Genomic DNA, 22,641 nt, shown 5'->3' with positions numbered 1-22,641 from the left:
ATATACACAATTATTAAAAAAAATCATACAAAAAATTATTCACGGATTAAAAATACAAAAAATTGTGGAGCTCTTTTGAAGCCCCTAGATATCCTCGCATATTATAAAATTCTATCTTTGTTTACTTATTATTTAATTAATTATTGAGCTAAAATAAATGTTAAATTTTTTAAAAAAAGTAAGAAGAACAAATTCCCTCCAAATGATTGGGGGTCGAAATGGAAAGGAAAAAAAGTGATCCCTTCCCTATTACCAACCATTTCTCTTCGAATTACTCCTCATTCTCTCTCGCTCTCTCTATCTCTCTCCATAAAAGTATATTTCCGACTCAATTTTTTCAACTCCGTATTATCGATTATTCTCTCTCCGGCGATTCGGTCGACGAAGCAGTGGAGCCGCCTCACTCTGCTGATCAGTCGACACTACGTCCGTACGGTTAGGATTCTTCTTTCTCTTAATGCAATCAAGAATTTACTTTAAGCGCGTTTATTTGAATTAGTTAATTATAATCTGTTTTTGCTCAATCTGTGTATGCATATATATATATAGATATATATATATATATAGAGAGAGAGAGAAATTCATACTCATATATGTGTGAGCTTGCTGTGTTCTGATGAAATTGATTGAGTGCTAGTTGTCAGAGTAGCCTTGGTTTGGTTTTTAGTCATGTTCTCTCAGTTCACTAATAATTTCAGTCAATTTGTTTTAATTCTTTTGATTGAATCGGTCGAGTCCGCGGTTTCGATATTGAAGTTTTACTTGCCACTGGTTCTTAATTAGAGTCGAGCATTTTCTTTGTTTGGTTTAGCTACGATTTGGTGAAATTCAATTAATAATAGGCGCGAATCTTCGTGATCATAATTGTTTTCTGTGTTTTAGCATATAATAATAGAGATTTTACAAAATTTGTAAGATTATAACTTTTTTATTTTTTCACTCGACAATATTGAATAGTACACTTAGCATATTCTTCTTCTTTTTTCCTTTTTTTAAAGAAGATTTTTGTAAGATAATACTGTTGGCACGAAAATGATTCTGGTCTGAAAAAGTAATTAAAAGGAAAAAGTATAGAATGTCAATTTGGGAACATATACGGCATTATTCGAGCGGGAAATTCGTCTGTTTTTTTAGGCAATTCAATCAAGAAAAAGAATATATAGCTTTAAACAAAAAAGACAAAAATTATCAAACAGAAGAAAAGCTAGTCATGAAAATTAGGTAATAGTTTGACCCAAGATGATTAATTATAATATACCCTTTTTTTTCCATCAAAATATTATATATATATATTCGTTATATTTGCACCATTCATCCATTTTAAACTATTGTCAGTAGAAACTATTGTTCTGTCAGCCTTTGCCAGAATTTAGAACAACCCCCCACCCCCCATCACACAAAAAAAAAAGTTGTCCTGGTTGCTGGATTCCACTTTAAAATGATCTTCTTAGTTTTGTGGTCCGAAAGGAAAAGGGTGTGGATAATAGATATATCCTCTGAGTATGGGAGTGGGACCCCCCCGGAATACTATTGGTGTGGTGCCACTTGCCAACCTCTCCTTTGCATGCGTGAAAAATTTATTTTGCAGTTCGAATAAATATCTAGCTACTAGCCTAGTACGTACTGATACATACTTACTGGCTTTGTTTCACGGGCTCTTCTCCATTCTTCTCTTCTTCATAATTCTGACCTTTACACTATGTTTGGTAAAGAGGAGAAATGAGTGGATGGAGAGGGATGAAGGAAGAGCGAGAATTCTTTTTTTGGTAAGAGAGAGATGATTAAGGGATTATATTTGTTTGATTTTGTGTTTTATTCTATTATCTGTTTGGATCTTGTATTTTGATAAATTTATTTTTAGATCTTATTTTTTGTAAAATAGTTAAAATAGAACCTTAAACTCAATTTTGATGAAGAAAAAATTGAATACAACAACACAGTTTTTAAGCGGAATAATTATATTTTTGTTCTAAATTATTAGTTTGGTAAATTATTTGAGATTTTTGTTGAGAAAACATTGACCAAAATTAGGTCTATGGTTCTATTTTTAATCATTTTACAAAACATAAGATTCAAAAAATAATTTGTCAGAATACAAGATTCAAAAAAATATAAAGCCTTTGAATAATTATTATCCGTACTATCTTTCCAACTTCATCAAGAAAAGTTCCTATTTTCTCCCTCTACCTAAACTCTTCCACAATCCTAGTCCACTCTTTCTACCAAACTTAGCATTAGTAATAATAAGGATTTTAGTTGAGAAAATATGTATCAAAACTGTGTTTATGATTCTATTTTTAATCATTTTATAAAATATAAGATATAAAAAATAATTAGTCAAAATATAAATTTAAATAAATAATAAAATAAAATCCAGAGCCCGAACAAATATAAAAACTTTGAATAATTATTATCCGTACTATCTTTCCAACTTCATCAAGAAAAGTTACTATTTTCTCCCATCTTACCTAAACTCTTCCACAATCTAGTCCACTCTTCCTACCAAACATAGCATTAGTAATAATAATTAATACCAACTCCACTTGCCTTCGTTTAGCAGAGAGAAAATCAATGCTGCATGCGAGTGAGTCCGACTACTGTCAATATCTGACGTACGTACATAATGGCATTTTCTTACATGTGCTTGCTCATGTCCTTATCTGTGCTATTATGTTGATAAAGTAGTATAGTATAGGTTCCTATTTTTGTTAACCAAAAAAAAAAAAAAAATTCGAAAGAGGTTTTGCTACGAACCGAACCTTGTCATTGCCTAAAATGTTTTCTTAACAACACTATATTTATAGAAAATTTCTCGGGTTACTACCATAAATATGTATTAACTAATACAAAAGCATCTATAATAAGAGTAATATTAAAAATTATTTAAGTTGTCCTATCATAATTATTTTAATAAACTTAACTAATAAAAAATAAAAATAACGTTGCCACTACAGGTCAACGTTGCTAATTTTCTTTTAAATCAAACTCTTCCACATCATCAGCCTACCCCACCACTTATCCCATGACTAACAAGCACTCCTTTGAGCAACTCCCATTAAAGTTGCTTTAATGATTTAGCAACATAATGACTTAGTATAGTTAGTAATCAACCAATAAATATTTTTTTATATTAATTTTGAATTTTTATATATAATGTTTAAATAAGATTTTTTTTAATTTAATAAATATATGATTGTTGTGTAATCAGGTGGTTTTTAAAAAAATTAAAATTTATTTTTAAAAATTTTAATTAACAATAATAGATATTTACTATTAATCTTAATCTAATAGTTATTATTAAAATAATTTTCTAAAAAGTAAAAACTATTAAAAGTGTCACATTTATATATATATGTGTGTGATAGCTAGTATTTTTGTACGGAGTTCCAAGAGCTTGAATGTTTCTTAATACTTTTAAGTGCATTGATCACCTTGGGTTGCCAATTTGTGTTATATATAAACAAGTAGATAGAGATAGAGATAAAAGAAAATAGCTGGGTATTAGAAATGTGGATGATAGAAAGGATATTATGTATTTAATAAAAATGTTATCCAGATCGAAAAGTAAACATTTTAAGACACTCCTGGGTTTTCCGATTTAATTTACGACACCTATATAGAAGTCTGGTGAGCAACATTGGTCAGTTTAGCATTTTTTTTTATTAATACTTTTCACACATATGTGAAATTTCTAAAATTTTATTAATCTGGCCGACTAAAAAACGTGGTTAATCAAAATAAGCAAGTAGGATTACCATTCCAACTTTCGTGTACTATCTGTCTACGGAGATTGTAATTTGTCCGTTTCGTTACGAGTAGCTACTTGGGTAATGAGAAGAATTATTTAACCAAGTCAAATGTCACAACTAATTAGGCAAAGCAATTATAACTTTCCAGAATGGTACGGAACACTTGTTCTTGTCGGGTCCTGGCTCAGATACATGACACGTTGCACTTGTATGAATCATTTTATTTTATAGATATTTGTAGGGAAAATATCTTGTAACAGATAACTACTTATTTTATTTTATAGATATTTTTTTAACATAAAAAGTATATTTTGATTATATTTTGGTACAGAAGTATAATTGTTAATTCTTACTGTTAAGTTCGATTGTAATACGTAGGTGAAAGTATCAAATTAAATAGATATTTGCAACGAAACTACTTAATTAAAAATGATATTTGTGACGAAAGTATCCAATTTGAAATATATTTACAGTGAAAATACTAAAGTCATAAGTAAATTTCACATCATAGTGGTAGACTCAATGACAAAACAAACAGATGCATTAAACTGTACCAAACACATGGATGGAAAATACTTTTGCCAACAAAAAAATAATTTAAATATTTAAGTGCTACAAACATAATAATTTAAATACTTTTGCTGCAAATATCCTTGTTATAAATAAATATTTGCTACCATTTTTTCCAATTACTATCTATCATACTTATATATAATCTTAAATTATGTATAAGTTTAAATAGATAGGTTTTAGATTCTCTTGCAAGCTAGGATGGATACATAATTATGTGAAACCAAATATTGTTATCTAATATTTTCATAAATCTAGCACAAAATCTGCATGCACAATAAAATACAATTTTACATAATTCTAAACAATCATACTATTCTTTTTAATACTCTTTCATTTATGAGAGAATTTGGAACTTCTCTCAAAAGATTTCTTAATAAAATAAATTATGTCTAGACTAAATTACAATTACATTGTGATTATTTTAATTTTTATAATTTTGTTATTCAAGTCACAAAAGATTAAAATTACAATTCATACAAATATTACTAATTATGAAAATACATAATCATAATAATAAATCAGGAAGAAAATTTTGTTTGCAAATTATGAATTTTTATTCTTTTAGGAACAGTGAAGAAAAATAAAACAATTATTCTTAATTCCTTTTAGACTAGATTTTTGTTTGTTCGGTTTGTCTCCAGATTGGCTGTCAAACTGAGAAAAATCACTTGTTTTTCAAAAAAAGACAAAAAACAAAAAACCTTTATAACCACCCCTCACATTGTGGATTCCTTCTATCCTGCTTTATTTTTTCATTTGTGTAAACAATAATGCTAGACATATTTATTTCACACAAGAAATGTACACATTCGTGTGTAGCATGTAAACATTTTAACAAACATAAAATATGGTTCTTATTTAATAAATTTAAATATTTTTTTTTGTTGGAAAAACTTCAATAGTTATTAGATTTGATTTGATTTGAAAAATTAGATATTAATTTTGAATAAGTTTAGTTGGTAAATCCGGATGTGACCGTCGAAATTCAACATCAAATCAAACCAATCAAACTATATAAATATTTATATATTATATGATATCTATTTAATTTGGTAAATTTTCAAAGATTGGTGTAGATTCCGAGTACCGTCTCCCTCTCTCAAATAAAAATTCTCATCTCTCTACCTTTTTCATTTTCAATCTTATTCTTCTCACTTAAGTTTATCATTGCTGTTTTGAGACTTATATTTAAGCATTAATAGTAGTTTTGCTATATTTTAGTATTATTATTTCAAACTTTTAACTTTAATTAAAATGTCATTATATTTGAATTGTAATGTTGATGAGTTGGTGTATTACTAGTGATGTTTAGTTTCTTGTATGATTTTGTATGTTAATTATTTGTTCTGTTTTGTTTAGTCTCTTTGATATTACTAAAACTTGATTAAAAATGGATCATCCAATTCTAAATGTGAAAAAATTAAACATGTCCGTACATTCCTTTTAGTTGCATTGCGTTCCACGATTTTAGGCTCATCAACCACTATATTATTATTTTCATTGAACACCCGACATAATTTCATCACATATTCACATGCCGCGGCCATAATTTTCGGCTCAGTCACCCTTTAATGTCCTTTTTTCCCATTGTCCAATTTTTCTTTGGATATATCGTAACGCTTTCATTAGTGAATTTTTTTGAGCTAATATGCAAAAAAACCTAAATCGAACAACATTCACGTGCTATTGATATGGTTCCCAAAAATCATTATGTACAAATTTTCTACTTAACTTATTGATCTAAAAATACTAAAAAAAAATTGTAGACCATTAATCATTTAGAATATTTTTAAAGGATATTATATTTGGATAATAATCACATGTCAAGCATTAATACATGCATGAGAATTTAAATAATTTTTTTTCTTCTAGCACTTCTTTCTTTCAATTGATTCTTTCCCTGCAAGTTTTGTTATTAGTACATGTATTTCACCGTGGTCGTTAATTTTATTACTTTCTCTCTTGTTGAATAATAGAAATTAGAAAACGATGAGGCGCATGGTTTTACTATTCTTTTTCTTGGTCGGTCGAAGTGGAAAAATCAAATAACCAAATATTTTGTCTTTTTTTATTTACTCTTTTCCGCGAACATGTTTCTTTTGGTCATTTTCTAAAAGGTGAAGCGAAAATGACTTGCTCTCTTCTGAAATTTTTCTAAAGGGGCATGCGGCCTTTCATTTTGGACTTTCTTTTTAAAAATATATATATATTTTCCAAAACTTCTAGCTTCATACTGACAAAACTTAGAAAAGATTAATTAAGCTACATTCGATTTTTTCCAATTCAAGTATCAGTACTCTATTGGTCAAAGGGGTTTATTTATTTATTTTTTTGATAAAATGTCATACTGAAAAAAGGTCATCGGAGCATAAAAAAAAAAAAAAAGCATGCATTTCGTTGTTTTGGTGTTTCAGTGTTTCTCTCTCTCTCTATATTATTATTTTAAAGTGAATTAGTACTAACTTGACGTGCAGATTCTCTTTTTGCTGCTTGTGACATTTTCAACTCATAAGAATATTTATGGTGTTGCACTTAACACTAAAATTAAAGTATCTTAGTAATATTTTTTTTGTTTCCATTCTAACCACAATACTAAAATTTACACCAAAAAATATATTTTTTATTATTATATTATTTTTTAAAAATATATAATTATAATATATATATTTAACAAGTTTTATTAGTATTATATTTAAAAAGTAAAAAATTATACTAAATAATTTTTTTCCGTCATCTACAGTATCACCTCAAAATTAATAGGCTACTGTATATATCAACATATATAATGTATAATATGCCGCCTGCTAAGAATGATATTAGTGTAAAATTACCTCAAATTTAGTATTAGTGTTATCTAGTTGGAGTTGGCCTTACAATTAATGTCTTCTAATTTATTGAATTTAGAACTTGTTTGTGATGTGCTTGAAGTTTCCCAATTTATAATTAACCTCTTGCTTTGAAGTTTCCCAATTTTAAAGTAGAGCTTGTAAGATATTTTGTGATCCACGTACCATTAATACTATAAAGATATCAATTAATTTATGAATATCTTTATTTTGGTAAGTATATTATTATTATTTTAGTTTCTATTTTATGGAATGTGCGTGTAAATGATAGTTTTAGGAAACTAGTCCTCTCGATCTCTACCTAGTAATGTCTTTCTCCATCACTTAGGGCATCCCAAAAATTTCATACAGAGTTGGTAAGAGACAGAAACACAGTTAAATTTTACTGATTATTGTTTAGTATATTGAAGATTTCGTTATGGAGCAAGTACGCTCTTCATCTAAAATAATTATGTCATTGTGAAAATCACCAGGTTTAAGATCTATCAACTAATGATGTTGTATCTTGATTTGAAAATCACCAGGTTTAAGATCATTAATATTATATCTATGAAACACTATTTTTCTTTTTTAGCAAGACATTGATTGTATTTTATTTTGATTGACCATAAAATATAATGTTAGTGGTGTTTTGTAGACTATTTGTGTTGGTGTTTCATTCACTTTCTCCGAGAATTGATTTTAGTGACACAACACTGTAATAAAGTTAAAAGTTGTGAGACTTTAGACTCTGTAATTGAGTAATATCTTCTTTGCAGTTCGATATTACTAGTTGTAGGACCTTTAGTAGTTAAGGGTTTATTTCTTATTTGATGGAATTCTTCTATTCTTTTTATATTATACATTTTGCTTAAAAAAATTGTATCTTTTGTGACAAATTTATTTTGTGTTAATAAATTGTCTATTAAAAGTATTTTTTGTGCAAATAAATTCATTACTTTTTATCACAAATATTTTACAGTGATTATAATTGTGTTTTTGTAGTATGTGTTTATAAATCAATTGGATTATTTGCCGGAGGCGTGTTAATTAGTTAGATGTCTACGTTTTTTTGTTTATATAATTTCTTTTGATAAAAAAAAAGGATGTGCGAATTTAAACTTCCTAAAGTAATCATATAAATTTAATCATGACTAATATTATGAAGCACATAATTTTAATTAATGTACACGGAGTATGTTATTTCATTATATTAATCTAAGTAATAATTATATTTCATAATTTTAATTAATGTACATGGAGTGCTATTTTAATTATGTTATGTATTTTTAATTATGTCTTTATTTTTTGTAGGATCGTGTTTGGTAGTTTACTACGAAAAGGCGACTGATACTCCAGTTACAGGTACAATATTGTTTTTTTCTTCCAATTGAAGCTTTATTTTGATTCTGAGCTTTTTGTTCGATTCAATTCAACCAAGTTTTTATCCCAATTGTTACCAACTTTTTTACTTTTAAAATCACTGTTCTCCCTTTTTACGAAAAGTTAACCACATATTTAATAGATTTAAATTTCAAGGGAATATGTTCATTTCCATACCAAATCATGCCGGAAGTACCATCTAAATTTCAAAATGTGGGTGCATTAGCATTAGAAAAATCTTGTAGGTCCCAATTGTATTTTTTTATTAGTTAAACTGATTTGGCTCGATTTGATATAAATAATTTATTTTTATTCGTAAAGCTTATGAAACCAATCAGAACTAAACAACAGGTGGATCGTGAAATGTTTCTAGTCGTGATGACGTAAATAACAAAGTTGTTAGTATTAGCATCCCAATGTAAAGATTATTATTAACATGAGTTCCACTCCATTAATAATAAACTATTATCTAAGTAATGATTTCATGCCACATTAGCTAGCTGTAGATGCTAATGTGGGTCCAACTACTCTAATTATAATATATTCAGTCTAAAAAGACGGTCTCATATTGTTTTTTTTTTCTTAAGTTAACTCTCTGTCGTTCATTAACTTTTTTATATATATATACTTTTCTCAAATCACTTTTTTTTTAAGGGTTTATTGCTTTTTTATAAAATGTTTTGCATATGTTTTATTTTAACAAATTATATTTTTGATTTTATATTTTATAAAATAATTTAATAGAATCCTAAATCCGATTTTGATCCAAATTTATACAACTAAAATCATAAATAATTCACCAAAATAAAAATAAAATCATTCTGTTTAAATTTTAAGTTGTTATATTTAATTTTTTTCTTCATCAAAATTGAGTTAAAGGGTCTATTTGAACAATTTTACAAAACATAAGGTCCAAAAATAAATTTTTTAAAACACAAAATCCTAACAAGTAATCAAAAAAAATAGAGGGTCCAAAAAAATATAAACTCATTTTTTAAGAAATGATAAAAATTACATAAGATGTTTTACAAGCTAAGAACATCTCCATTGTAATCCCAAATTGGTGATGCATTGCTAAAATATAGCTCACATTATATAAAATTTATCTTAATGATGTGCCAAAAATTGTGTCAAATTTGACCTATACTAAAAATTTAGTTAAATTTAATATACTATAAGATGATGTATATTTTGAATCACCATACTACTTTTTTTATTTTTTTATTTTTATATTATTTTTTATTATTTTATTATTATTTTTATCCATGACTACTAACTATTAAATGCTACACCTTTTACATTTATTATTAGTGTTAACCATAACAATACTTTTTCTTTTTATATTTTTAACAAACATCAAATGAGAAATATTAATTTTTTCATAATTTTTTTATAATTATGCATATAAGCTAAAAATTATATCAAATATATCACGTAATAATTTTTTTTTTTCTAAATATACCACAATATTATTTAAATCAATAAGAAGAGATGGTGTTGGCTGTATTAGGATAATAACATAGAAGCGGTAGCGCAGTCAAAGTGGGGTGGAGTGAGCCTACTACTTCGGATTCGTAAAACGTAGTTTCGCGAAACAACGGAAAGTCTCTTTTTATAGTCCCCAGCCATTGGAACCGAGTCACGGGATCTTAGGATCTTTTACTCACCTAACGTTACTTTATTATTATTATTATAGCATAGCATAGGCTGTCGAGTAGAGTATGAGATTTTATTTTTTTCATCACCTTCTCTAACCTCATACTGATTTTGGGCAATAACAAGTTTTTATTTTGTCTTCTTATTCGGTAAAACATTTTTTTTTTCTTTCTTTCTGTTTTCAACCCAGTGTTTGGTGTTACCTGCATGGATTTAAAGCTGTCTATACCCTATAAAGCTTACACGAGGATTCGATTGTTCGCTTTCTTTTTCTCTCACTTCGTTAATTCTCTGCCATTCAGATTCTGGAGATTTCTCTTCTCTTTCTCATCATCCCTTCTCTCTCTTTTTCTATCTACTTCACCCCTAGTAGTGGTAGTAGTGGCTGGGATATAGATTATAGTTGAATCTCATCTCCAAAAGAAGCTTGACAATTGACATATTGGCGAGACCCCTCATCTCATCTCTTATGTTTGAACTCTGGCTCTTGTATCAAGAAATTGGTAATTGCTCTTTTCAGTGCTTCTGGAATTGGATTTTTGAAGATTTTCTTCTTATTTTGTTTCTCAAGTTTCTGAAGTTGGCTTTGGCATCTTAAGATATATCACGATAATTGCTTTCTCAACATCACAGAATTGCAGTTCCAACATGTTTTGCACCCATGCAATGTTGTTTGCTGTTTCGTCTGAATGATGTGATATATGTACCTGTGGTGGGGACTCGCTGAATGTACCTTTCGTTCATTTTTTTTTTCTTTCTGGGTAGTAGTGGGTCCTTTTCTTCCCTACTTAATAACCTACTTTTTTTCTTTCTTATTAATTGGGTTTTTTTTCCCTTCAAATTTATGGACTCAAATAACTTGATTCAATGACGTAACCGTGTTTTTCACTTACCCTTTTGCCTATCTTATTGCTTAACACTTTTATTAGAGTAATTCTACAGGAGTATTTATGTTTTTTTTAATTAATTTTCAAAGCTTTGTCTTGTTTACTGGTCCCTGAAGACTTACTATTCCAAAAATATAATGTAGGAGAGGCAGTTGTCTTGAGAAGCCTTTGTGCTTATAAATTTTGGCACACAAGGTTCAGTTGCATAGAGAGCGCATGCCAGGGAACAAGTACGAGAGTAACCAACCCTTGTCGACCGGTCGAGTTGGACGGTTAGTGAATGATAGGAAGATAAGGAGAAACAGCAGGACTTCTCAATCAAACGATGTAACTACTGAGAATAATAACAACAATAATAATGGGGCTCAGTATATTGAGAATGATGTCTGCTTAACAGAAGATGATAATTCGAAAGTTGCCACTGTTGAACAGTGCCCTGAAGGGGATACTGCAACGACTAACAATTATGAGCGATGTGAAACGCAAGATAAAAAGCCTGCTAGGCAACGGTTATTGGTAGTTGCTAACAGATTACCAGTCTCTGCTGTAAGGAAAGGTGAAGATGTATGGCATTTAGAGATTAGTGCTGGGGGTTTAGTCAGTGCTCTTCTGGGTATGCAATTCCTACTCTTCATTTAAGATTGTTTGGTCTATTTATATTTATATTAAGATTGTTTACTTGATGAGATTATTATGAATAGTTTTTTGTTACTTTTTTTACCTGATAATTTGTTTTTTTTCTTTGTAAACTTGTTATTCACTTGTACTGTATGGTTGTGTTAAAGGCGTGAAGGAGTTTGAGGCAAGGTGGATCGGCTGGGCTGGTGTAAATGTGCCCGATACAGTTGGACAGAATGCACTTACTAAGTCTCTAGCCGAAAAAGTTAATATTACTGCCTTTGCTTATTGGGTTGATTTTTTTTTTTTCCTCTGATTGAGTAAACATGTTTATTTGGTTAAATTATGTGAAAATCAATTCTGTTGATGCTTTTCTATTTCTTCCTCACAGAGATGTATTCCTGTATTTCTTGATGAAGAGATTGTTCATCAATATTATAATGGCTACTGCAACAACATTTTGTGGCCACTTTTTCATTACCTTGGACTTCCACAAGAAGATCGGCTTGCTACCACCAGGAGTTTCCAGTCTCAGTTTGCTGCATATAAGAAGGCAAATGAAATGTTTGCTGATGTGGTTATCAAGCATTATGAAGAGGGTGATGTTGTTTGGTGCCACGATTACCATCTTATGTATCTTCCAAAATGCTTGAAAGATTTCAAGAAATCAATGAAAGTTGGTTGGTTTCTACATACACCTTTTCCTTCATCTGAAATTCACAGGACATTGCCATCTCGATCAGAGCTGTTGCGCTCAGTTCTTGCTGCAGATTTAGTCGGGTACGTTGAGTAATCGGCAGCACTTGTTGAATATTATATATGACTTTTGTATAAATGTTGTCAAGAACCAGTCTTTTAAAGTCAGCTGGAGTAGAAAAAATAGGTAGTTTGTTCAGCATATGCAAACGTGCTTCACTTATTATGATGTTCTTCTGTTAAAAGTATTCTAGAATGTTCTAGGAGAAACCTAGAATTAATTAGACTATGATATAGATTATTATAGAACTATTTAGAGAATAGTAGAAACTAGTTAATGACTTCGAAAATTCTAGAAAGTTTTAGATTTCTTCATTGTAGCCTAATAGAAGAGTGGTGTGTGCTTAGAGGGCAATTGGAAAATAATTGGAAAATAGCAGGTGTGTCAGTTGTAAAAGTGCCTTAGAGAGTTCTTCTGTCATGAGTGCTCTAACCTAAACATCTTGTCTTGCCCTTCAATATTAATAAAGTGTTATTATTTTCCACTCAACATCTTCTATTTGAATGCTGTTGGTTTAAGTAGTAGTTTGATTAAATATAATGTTATTTGGTAATTCGACTCTATATTACTTTCTTCATTTTAAGTGCTTGGACTTTACGAATTTTTGAACATGTAATTTATGTATTAATCCTCATTTTTCCAGTTTTCATACATATGACTATGCACGTCATTTCGTTAGTGCTTGTACTCGCATTCTTGGATTGGAGGGTACTCCCGAGGGAGTTGAGGATCAAGGGAGGCTTACTCGAGTGGCTGCAGTAAGTTGAAATTACATGCCCGTTTAATTTAATGTTGAAGACATATTATATGAGTAAACTTCAGTATGCCAACTTGCTACTCATTCTGACTCCAATGCTAAAATTTTCAGTGTCCCATCGGTATAGATTCAGAGCGCTTTATACGTGCACTGGAGCTTCCTCAAGTCCAGGAACACATCAGAGAACTTAAAGAAAGATTTGCTGGGCGGAAGGTAAATAATATATTTTTAGAATTAATTCTTTTCCACAACATAATGGGAACATGTATTAATTCTTAAGCATAATTTATCTCACTGTCTAGTTTCCTATGAGATGAAGTTTTAGGATAGCTGGTCGCTTGATATGCTTTGAGACCTTGTTTATGATAGTAACATGTGCAAGTTATCACTGTCTGGTTTCTTCAGTCCACACGTTATGGAAACTTATGATTTGTTTCAGAGCATTCGTCCTGGGTATTTCTGTTTGGTTCTTTTACTGTAAAGCTATTAGATAATTCTTAGACCTTACCTTCCTAGTGACACATTCCTATTTATGCTATTGCTACTGCTTGTTGCATGGGTAGAGAGGTGTTTGTAATTCTAATTTTAGTAGATTAATATTTTTATCCTCTCTAATTTGTATATTTAATGATATATCTTATGTTTTAAATATTAACTATTTCTTATGTGAAATATATGACATTACAGGTAATGTTAGGTGTAGATCGCCTTGATATGATCAAAGGGATTCCTCAGAAGATATTGGCCTTCGAAAAATTCCTCGAGGAAAACCCTGCCTGGCGTGACAAAGTAGTCTTGTTGCAGATTGCTGTGCCAACAAGAACAGATGTTCCAGAGTGTATACTTCTGTCTAAATTTGCATTGCTTCTTCTTGTGTTTGCCTGATTTGCAAATAGTTTTATTCTTTATGTTTCATGATTTCTTTTTGTTTCCTTGATTAATTCAAGCCCTGGTAGAAGGACTAGCGTCTGTTGCATTTTAGGAATTCTTCTTCTTTAGTAAGGAGAGAAAAACTTACTGGAATGTCTAAATTTAAGTTGAATTCCTTGTGCTAGATCCTTTAGTAATTTAATGAGTTTCTATGTCTGAATTTGAGCTATAAGCTTTATGTTTTGAGTTCTAGGTTACTTCTGATTGTAGCTTGGGGTTGATGCAGAATAGTGTTCTATTTTGTCTCTCCATCTTATTACTACCATTGTTTTAAAATAATTTACTCAGTCGACAATGGTTAAGATATTTCTTTTTTCAGAGTTAAACAACTTACCTTGTTTGAGGAAGTACACTTCAATTCTAAGTGCATTTTGTTTGCTTTGTTGCTAAAATTCTATTAACACACTGTTTCATATTGCATTTTCACAGATCAAAAACTCACAAGCCAGGTCCATGAAATTGTTGGACGAATTAACGGCAGATTTGGAACATTGACAGCTGTTCCAATACATCACTTGGTTCGTTTATGGCCCTCTTAGTCAGTAATTACTATATGAATGGACAATTTATATCTCACTATATTCTTTTTGGGCTATTTGGTATTTGGACAAATGTTTAAAGTGTTGTTGACAGTTGTGTATACTGAACCGTATCTTATCATTGTTAGATTATGCAATCACTCTCTTTTAGACACAATGGTTCTATATTTCAAATAGTATAGGCTTACCTGGTACGATTAAAAAAGGACCTTGAGAGTGTTAAGCTTGGTGTAGATCACATCAGTGACCCATCTTTGTTTTTTTCTTGAATTGAACCTCAGTTTTTCATGCCAGTGTACGTCAACTAAATGTCTAAAACATAAAAGCTAATAAGCTATATGTATGTTCATTCATATGATATTTATACACCCCAATTTTGCTATCATTATTTCTCACATGTTAGATGTAACTTTCTAGTTCCTAAGGAGTAACGACAGTGTACTCTTTCTGATCCTATCTTTCTTTCTTTACAGGATCGCTCTCTTGATTTCCATGCTTTATGTGCTCTATATGCTGTCACAGGTACAATTTTTTGTTCTCCTTTTTAATCTACTCTCAGATTATTTTTACTCCGCAATTATCTAGTATTAGACTTTAAATTTTCCCTCCCTCGTTAGAAAGAAATGATGCATTACAATTTTCTTAATTTATTTCTGCTCCTACCTTTTTTCTCTTGATTTCCTTATTGTAAACTTACCTGCCCCCTCTCTTTTCCTTCTTCCTTTGGGGTTTGAAAAAGCTGTCTTAAAAGTCATCTTTTACATCATATTCGCTATCTGTTTCTTTGGATATAAAAAATATCTCTGAATATTGTTGCTAAGAAACTCTGAGAATGAAAGACAGAGTGCTACTATAACTGAAATTAGTGAATTATAAGCAGCCCATTTTAAGGTAGTGACAGAATCCCAGATTAAGTGGGAAAAAAAATTTCAAGTTCACATGAAATGTCTTCAAGCAGCCTTCTTTGCATCTAAATACCCATTTTATCTTTTTCAGATGTAGCACTAGTCACATCTTTAAGGGATGGTATGAATCTTGTCAGTTATGAGTTTGTAGCATGCCAAGATTCAAAGAGAGGAGTCTTGATTCTTAGTGAGGTAATTTCTGGGGACTTTCATATCTACTCACGCTTATTTTATTTTTCACCATGCAAATGTGTCATTTTATATTATATGGCAGACATCTGAAAGGGGAGAATATAAGAAAAAAGGATGAGATCTTTTTCCTACAGAATAAATTATTAGGAGAGTTAAGATTGTGCAGTTCATGTACTTGTTTTTATTTTCCTGCAACATCTCAAAGGAGGAAGACAATAATAACAAACCCATCTAGTGAGATTTTGTTTTTCTTTTCCTGCAACATCTCAAAGAAGGGGGAAGACAATAATAACAAACCCATCTAGTGAAATTAGCGGTGAAATCGTTGATTGTAGAGATCCAGCTTTTGATACTTGTGATTTATTTTGCAGTTTGCTGGTGCTGCACAATCTCTAGGTGCAGGAGCCATTCTAGTGAACCCGTGGAACATCACTGAAGTTGCTAATGCAATTGGCCAAGCTTTGGATATGGAACCTGAGCAAAGAGAAAAGCGACATAATCACAACTTTTCGCATGTGACTACACACACTGCACAAGAATGGGCGGAGACTTTTGTGAGGTATACATGCATAAGTTTTATAACATTGTCATAAATATGAAAATAAGATAGCATTGTAAAACCTTTTGACTCCTGTCTTATGCATTCTGTTTAATTGAACATTTATATTTGAAGGAATGAATAGAAGCTCTCCATAGCATGCAAACTCTATTTGTGTTCCGATCTTGAATTTCATACAAAGAAATAAAGGGATTAGTACTATTCCGTGAATTTCGTTGTGCTTTAACAACATTGAAGTAAAAGTCTTGTCTATGTTAGAGTATTAGATAAAAAAAAAACTAGACTAATAGATAATTGTTTCCTGAGGTACATGACAGGAAGATATTTAATAAATTTGTTATTAGTTTTAGAAAGATCCCATACTTGTATTTGTGAAGTTATAGATGGACTATAATGAAATTTTATTTTTGTTCAGTGAACTAAATGATACTGTTGTTGAGGCGGAAATACGAATTCGAGATTCAACACCTGATTTTCCTAATAATGATGCAATTAAAGGCTATTTGCGCTCTAATAATCGATTGCTCATACTGGTATGCCTTTAAATGAAACTTCATTGTAGTGGAATTGTTACTCTCTGATACATTCACTCTCTATATTTATAGCATATGTACTTTACTGGTTAGTGTTTACAAATCGTTTTGGAGATAAAATAATTAACTTTTGTCTACCCTCGAAGCCCAAGACCTTGATCAATTGTGTATTTGTCCATTACTGTACAATTCTGTCTACAAAGACAGCAGTTATTCTTTGGGAAAATCTGTCCTGGCTACTAAAACAGACATGCTGCAAATTAGTTTTTTCTTCTTAATAATTCATATAACCAAGTAGCTGCCTCTATAGATTTTCAATTGGAGTTTGTATTTCCATTTTCAGTTCCTCTCTCTCTGTCTTTTCTTCTTATATTTTTTAATCTCAGGGATTCAATGCAACATTAACTGAACCTATAGACACACCGGGACGAAGAGATCAAATTAAAGAAATGGACCTTAAATTGCATCCAGAGTTGAAGGCACCATTAAGGGCACTTTGCAACGATCCTAAAACAACAGTTGTAGTCCTCAGTGGGAGTGACAGAGTTGTCTTAGATGATGTATTTCTCGCATGTTTTCTACTCATAGTATCTTCTCAACTCCTCTCAATGTCCTCTTCTAATATATTCATTTGCGCAGAACTTCAAGGAGTTTGACATGTGGTTGGCAGCAGAGAATGGAATGTTTTTACGGCATACAAAGGGTGATTGGATGACAACAATGCCTGAGCACTTGACTATGGAGTGGGTCGAGAGTGTGAAGGTCTTCACTTTTCAAAACTGAATTTTTATATTATACTAACTAGTTTTTGCCCCCTCCTTACCTTAAGCTCACAATGCCGATTTTCTATATCCAGCATGTCTTCGAGTATTTCACAGAGAGAACACCAAGGTCCCACTATTACCAACGTGACACTTCCCTTGTATGGAACTACAAATATGCAGGTATCATATTTTCCTGAACATTTTCTCTTAATAAACACGACGTCTTCTTCTTCTTCTTCTTCTTTTCTTAACTTCCATTGCCATGCGAATGTTCTAGATGTCGAATTTGGACGACTGCAAGCAAGAGATATGCTGCAGCATCTATGGACGGGCCCTATTTCTAATGCATCTGTCGATGTTGTTCAAGGCACCCGTTCTGTCGAGGTGCGAGCAGTTGGTGTCTCAAAGGTCAGTGGCTGTTTCTTGGTACTCAAATCTTGATGTGCATAACATATCAGACATGCTTGCTCACAGTCTTTTCTTTCATAAAAATAATTAGGGTGCAGCAATTGACCGTATCTTGGGGGAGATAGTCCACAGTAAATGCATGACAACACCCATAGATTATGTCCTCTGTACTGGGCATTTTCTCGTAAAGGTAAAGTTTCTTTCTCAATTGATATGAACACAATTCAGTTTAGTTTAAACGATATGCATAATTCATTGGTGTTCACTCGATCAGGATGAAGATGTGTACACCTTTTTTGAGCCAGTGCTTCCCTTAGATTCCCTTGGTCTTGCTAGAATCAAGGGAAGTGAGAGTCATAATAATAATAAGCCACCATGTGAGAGAAGATCTTCTGTGAAGGCTACCGCAAATAAGAATGGGACAAAATCATCTCAAAGCAAGAACCAACGACCTTCCTCAAATGGCCCAAATCACGACAAGAGAAGTGCCAATCACAAACCAGCGCAAGACAAGGGCTCCTGGAATGTACTTGATCTCAAGGTTGAGAATTACTTCTCTTGTGCTGTTGGGCGGCAACAGACAAATGCTAGGTATCAACTTGGCTCATCTGACTCTGTGGTCTCCTTTCTCAAGCAACTGTCTCATTCATCTTTATAAACCAATTTTCGACTTCTTCTGCTGCCTCATGCCAACAACTTTAAAATCATTATTATTATTATTAGGACAAATAACCCTCTTGAGTCTTGCCCTCTCCTCATTTTTGCAAGAAGTTGTCATTTACCCCATATCATATCATCATTTGTATTTATGTCTATTTGCCCCATATTTCTAATTTACCTCATTCCTCTATTCTAAAACCAAATTTACTATTTATTGAATATTCCCTTTATAATTTATTTATTTAGTAATACACATATGAAAAGAAAAAGAAAATAGATATATAAAAAAGGCAAAATTGTGGCATAAATATCTATGTAATTTGTTACACTTAAATATTGTAAAATTATTAAAATCTAATTTACAAATGATTAAAAAAAAATTGAGAATCTAATATTTTTTTTAAATGAATTAAAAAAAACTTTAAGATGAATTTTTAAAAACTAAATTATAAGTTTTTTTAAGATGAATTTTTAATTGTTTTTGTTTTAATTAGCATTTAAATAATTTTTTAATTAGATTTTAGTAATTTTTTGAGAAAAATAAATTATTTTATTTAATTTTTGCAGACAAAAATTTTACTTAGGCATTAAACTATAACAAAATAAATTACATAAGAATTTATACTACAAAATTTCTAAAAGAGAATTTTACTGTCCATTGGTGCCATGTGACGCTTGACACACTTATTAGCCTAGAGACCATTGTCCACACTTAATGATAGTTATTTTGGCTGCTAAAACAAACTTCATTGTTATTTATGCCTCAAATTCCCTTTTTATATGTCTATTTTTATTTTATACTGGTATTATTCAAAAGCTATGAAGAATATATTCAATAAATAATAGTTTCTTTTTAAATACATTTTTAAGTTGAGGAAATGAACATAAAGACAAATAATATATGATAAAAGACAACTTCTTGCAAACGTGAGAGGACTGGACTGGAGGGTTATTTGTCCTTATTGCTATTTTTTTCTCTTGACGTTACTATTCTTTAGTAATACTTTTTTTTTTAATTTAATTTAGGAGTTACTTTTTTTCACTTAAATTTTAAATTTAGATAATACAAAATTATAAATGGAGGAGCACTAGTATAGTTATCTTTTAGGCCATCTCCAACCATAACACCATATTTGCCGTTGCACCATCACCAAATATAATAAAATTTCAGCATCTTATTTTTTCCCATTCCAACCACAACACCAAAAGTTACACCAAAAAATATATTCTTCATTATTATATTATTATTCTTTTACATAATTGAATACTTTTTATTATTATATTATTTTACTAAAACCATCACAATTATTATATCAAACTAATTATTTTAATAAGATGAAATTATTAATAATTTGACAAAAATATTTAAATTATTTAAACTCCACTAATTTAAAAAAAAATCATATTAAATTTACTGAAATACATATTACATTACTAGAGGTAAGAAAAAAACCGTTACATTTAATTAACTCTTAAATAACACGTAGATAGATTGATTAAATTTAACTAATTCTCGGAGTTACCATGCTCGTCCCATAAGTGTTCAATTAATGCATTTTGAAGTTCGATATGAGCTTCTTTATCCCTAATTTTTCTATGTCGAGCAAGGAATTCTTGAAATCGAGTATCATCATCACCTAGCATCTCCACTTCTGGACTTTGCACGTCGACTCGTTCTTCAATTGTTGCATTAACATCACGTTCATCTTCTATTATCATATTATGCATAATAATACAAGAAGTCATTATATCATGTAACACTCTCTTGTTCCATAAGCGCGCTGGTCCTGCCACAATTGCAAATCTTGACTGCAATACTCCAAATGCGCGTTCTACATCTTTTCTACATATTTCTTGTTTCATTGCAAAAAACTTTTTTTTCTTACCACGTGGATCGTGAATGCTTTGAACAAGAGTAGACCATTTTGGATATATACCATCAGCTAAATAATAACCCATATTATATTATTTACCTTTGATGACATAATTAGCGGGTGGAGCAATACCTTCAGCAAGATTAGCAAAAAGATGGGATGCCTCCAACACATTAATATCATTATTAGATCCCAGTAGACCAAAATATGCATGCCATATCCAAAGGTCATAGTCAGCTACAGCTTCAAGAATAATGGTTGGGGATCCACTACGACCGGCATATTGTCCTCCCCAAACCGTTGGACAATTTTTCCATTTCCAATGCATACAATCTAAACTACCCAGCATTCCTGGAAAACCCCGACGTTCACCAATGTGGAGTAGCCTTGCAACATCATCAACGTTAGGTGATCGTAGATAGCGAGCTCTAAACACCTCGACAACTGCACGGCAAAATCGCTTCAAACTTTCTAAAACTGTAGATTCTCCAATTTTTATGTACTCATCGGTAGCATCTGCCGGTACACCATATGCTAACATTCGAAATACAGCTGTTACCTTTTGCAAGCCGGACAACTCAAGTTTACCGAGTCCGTCCCTTCGCTGGACGAAGTAATTGTCATGCCTTTGTATAGCATCAAATATACGAAAGAATAAAGGACGACCCATTCGAAATCTTCGTCGAAACATCGAATCATTAAACTGGGGATTTTCTGCAAAATAGTCATTGAAGAGATTGCGATCAGCATTTTCCCGGTCACGGTTGATAACTATATGACCAGGAATTGAGCTCCGGCGTGACACATCGTTATTGAGGTGTTGAGTGATGCAAAAATTGTTGTTTGCAGTAATTTGACATACCACTTGATTTTCTAGATCATCATAATAATCATCATCTGAAGATGAAGAAGATGATGATAAATAAGATGAACTGCCATAATAAGAATTCATCTTTTATCAAAGCTAATTTGTGTGTGTATTATGGTCTGCATGATATCCATATTTTATAGTGTACATAAATCTTTAATTTTTCAAAATTTAAAGATAAGAATCTTGACGAATTGATTTAGACCGTGAATTACTTTGACTATGATCTCAACCGTTGCATTTGAAGATAGGATATCTTATCTTATCTTATCTTATCTCTTGGCAGTGTGTTGTCAAATTATATTTTAAAATTTAAAGATAAGAATCTTGACGAATTGATTTGGACCGTGGATTACTTTGACTCTGATCTCAACCGTTGCATTTGAAGATATGATATCTTATCTTATCTTATTTCTTGGCAGTGTGTTGTCAAATCAGATTTTAAAATTTAAAGATAAGAATCTTGACAAATTGATTTGGACCGTGGATTACTTTGACTATGATCTCAACCGTTGCATTCGAAGATATGATATCGTAGTTTCTTTTTTTTAAGATCTATGTCATTGCTTCTGATTTATGTTTGGTATATTTCATTTTACCTTTATAATGTATGTTTTTTTTAATGAATGTATGTTTAAATTTGTAATGTTTTAATTGTATTTTGTTAAGTATTTCTTTAATTATATGTCAATGTTAATTATTATTTTTTATGAGTATATTATAAAAATTAACTAAAATTGTATAAAAAATATATATAATTATGATATATCTAAATTGTAATTAAAAACTTCCAAAAAATTTTTTTTAAAATAATTAATCTAAGCATTTACAATTTAACTTAATCAAAATAAATTAATTTTAAACTTAAATAATATATATACATAAGACTATTAAAAAAAAAAAAAGACAGTATCACAGCATATATGCTGGGATACTGTAGCAATTCAGCATATATACAGCTGTCATTGCCGTGGGTTGGAGGAGTAAAAAATAGCAAATATGAAGGGATGCTGTGGTATATGTCGTGGATTGGACTTGCCCTTAATGGAGTTTTTGATGCTTCATTGAATTGGAAGATAGGACAAAACTCTATTAACTTATTTTAAAGTTAAAAAACACTAACTCTTTGCAGTATTTTAAAGAGTTTCTAAACTATTGTCTCGAAGAATATAATAATATTGACAGTGCTAAGACTTTACTATTT

General features: G+C 30.6%; 3 protein-coding genes across 4 annotated transcripts; 1 reads left to right on the top strand and 2 right to left on the bottom strand.

Moving 5' to 3' along the window:
- Window positions 1-257: 257 nt before the first annotated feature.
- LOC133794095 (alpha,alpha-trehalose-phosphate synthase [UDP-forming] 1) lies at window positions 258-18,914 on the top strand. 2 transcript variants are annotated; one of them, XM_062231281.1, is made up of 19 exons: window positions 258-435; window positions 8,462-8,512; window positions 11,217-11,686; window positions 11,859-11,956; window positions 12,083-12,471; window positions 13,092-13,206; window positions 13,317-13,418; window positions 13,893-14,043; window positions 14,565-14,653; window positions 15,148-15,196; window positions 15,671-15,771; window positions 16,143-16,330; window positions 16,746-16,863; window positions 17,250-17,423; window positions 17,503-17,625; window positions 17,720-17,807; window positions 17,905-18,035; window positions 18,127-18,225; window positions 18,310-18,914. In XM_062231281.1, the coding sequence occupies exons 3-19, from the start codon at window positions 11,290-11,292 to the stop codon at window positions 18,691-18,693; spliced, it is 2,796 nt and encodes a 931-aa protein (XP_062087265.1). In that variant the 5' UTR covers window positions 258-435; window positions 8,462-8,512; window positions 11,217-11,289; the 3' UTR covers window positions 18,694-18,914. The 2 variants fall into 2 exon arrangements, with proteins under 2 accessions (XP_062087265.1, XP_062087266.1); XM_062231282.1 differs by lacking the exons at window positions 258-435; window positions 8,462-8,512 and adding an exon at window positions 10,125-10,689.
- Window positions 18,915-20,083: 1,169 nt separating this feature from the next.
- LOC133798775 (uncharacterized) lies at window positions 20,084-21,529 on the bottom strand. Its single transcript, XM_062237252.1, has one exon. It carries the CDS (start codon window positions 21,519-21,521, stop codon window positions 20,661-20,663), a length of 861 nt encoding a protein of 286 aa, XP_062093236.1. The 5' UTR covers window positions 21,522-21,529; the 3' UTR covers window positions 20,084-20,660.
- On the bottom strand, window positions 20,202-20,654 carry LOC133793587 (uncharacterized). The gene has a single exon (XM_062230902.1). It carries the CDS (start codon window positions 20,652-20,654, stop codon window positions 20,202-20,204), a length of 453 nt encoding a protein of 150 aa, XP_062086886.1.
- Window positions 21,530-22,641: the final 1,112 nt, after the last annotated feature.

Source organism: Humulus lupulus, chromosome 8, assembly GCF_963169125.1.
Source record: "Humulus lupulus chromosome 8, drHumLupu1.1, whole genome shotgun sequence".
Taxonomy (NCBI): Eukaryota; Viridiplantae; Streptophyta; class Magnoliopsida; order Rosales; family Cannabaceae; genus Humulus; species Humulus lupulus.
This window is presented reverse-complemented; position numbering and strand designations above follow the sequence as displayed.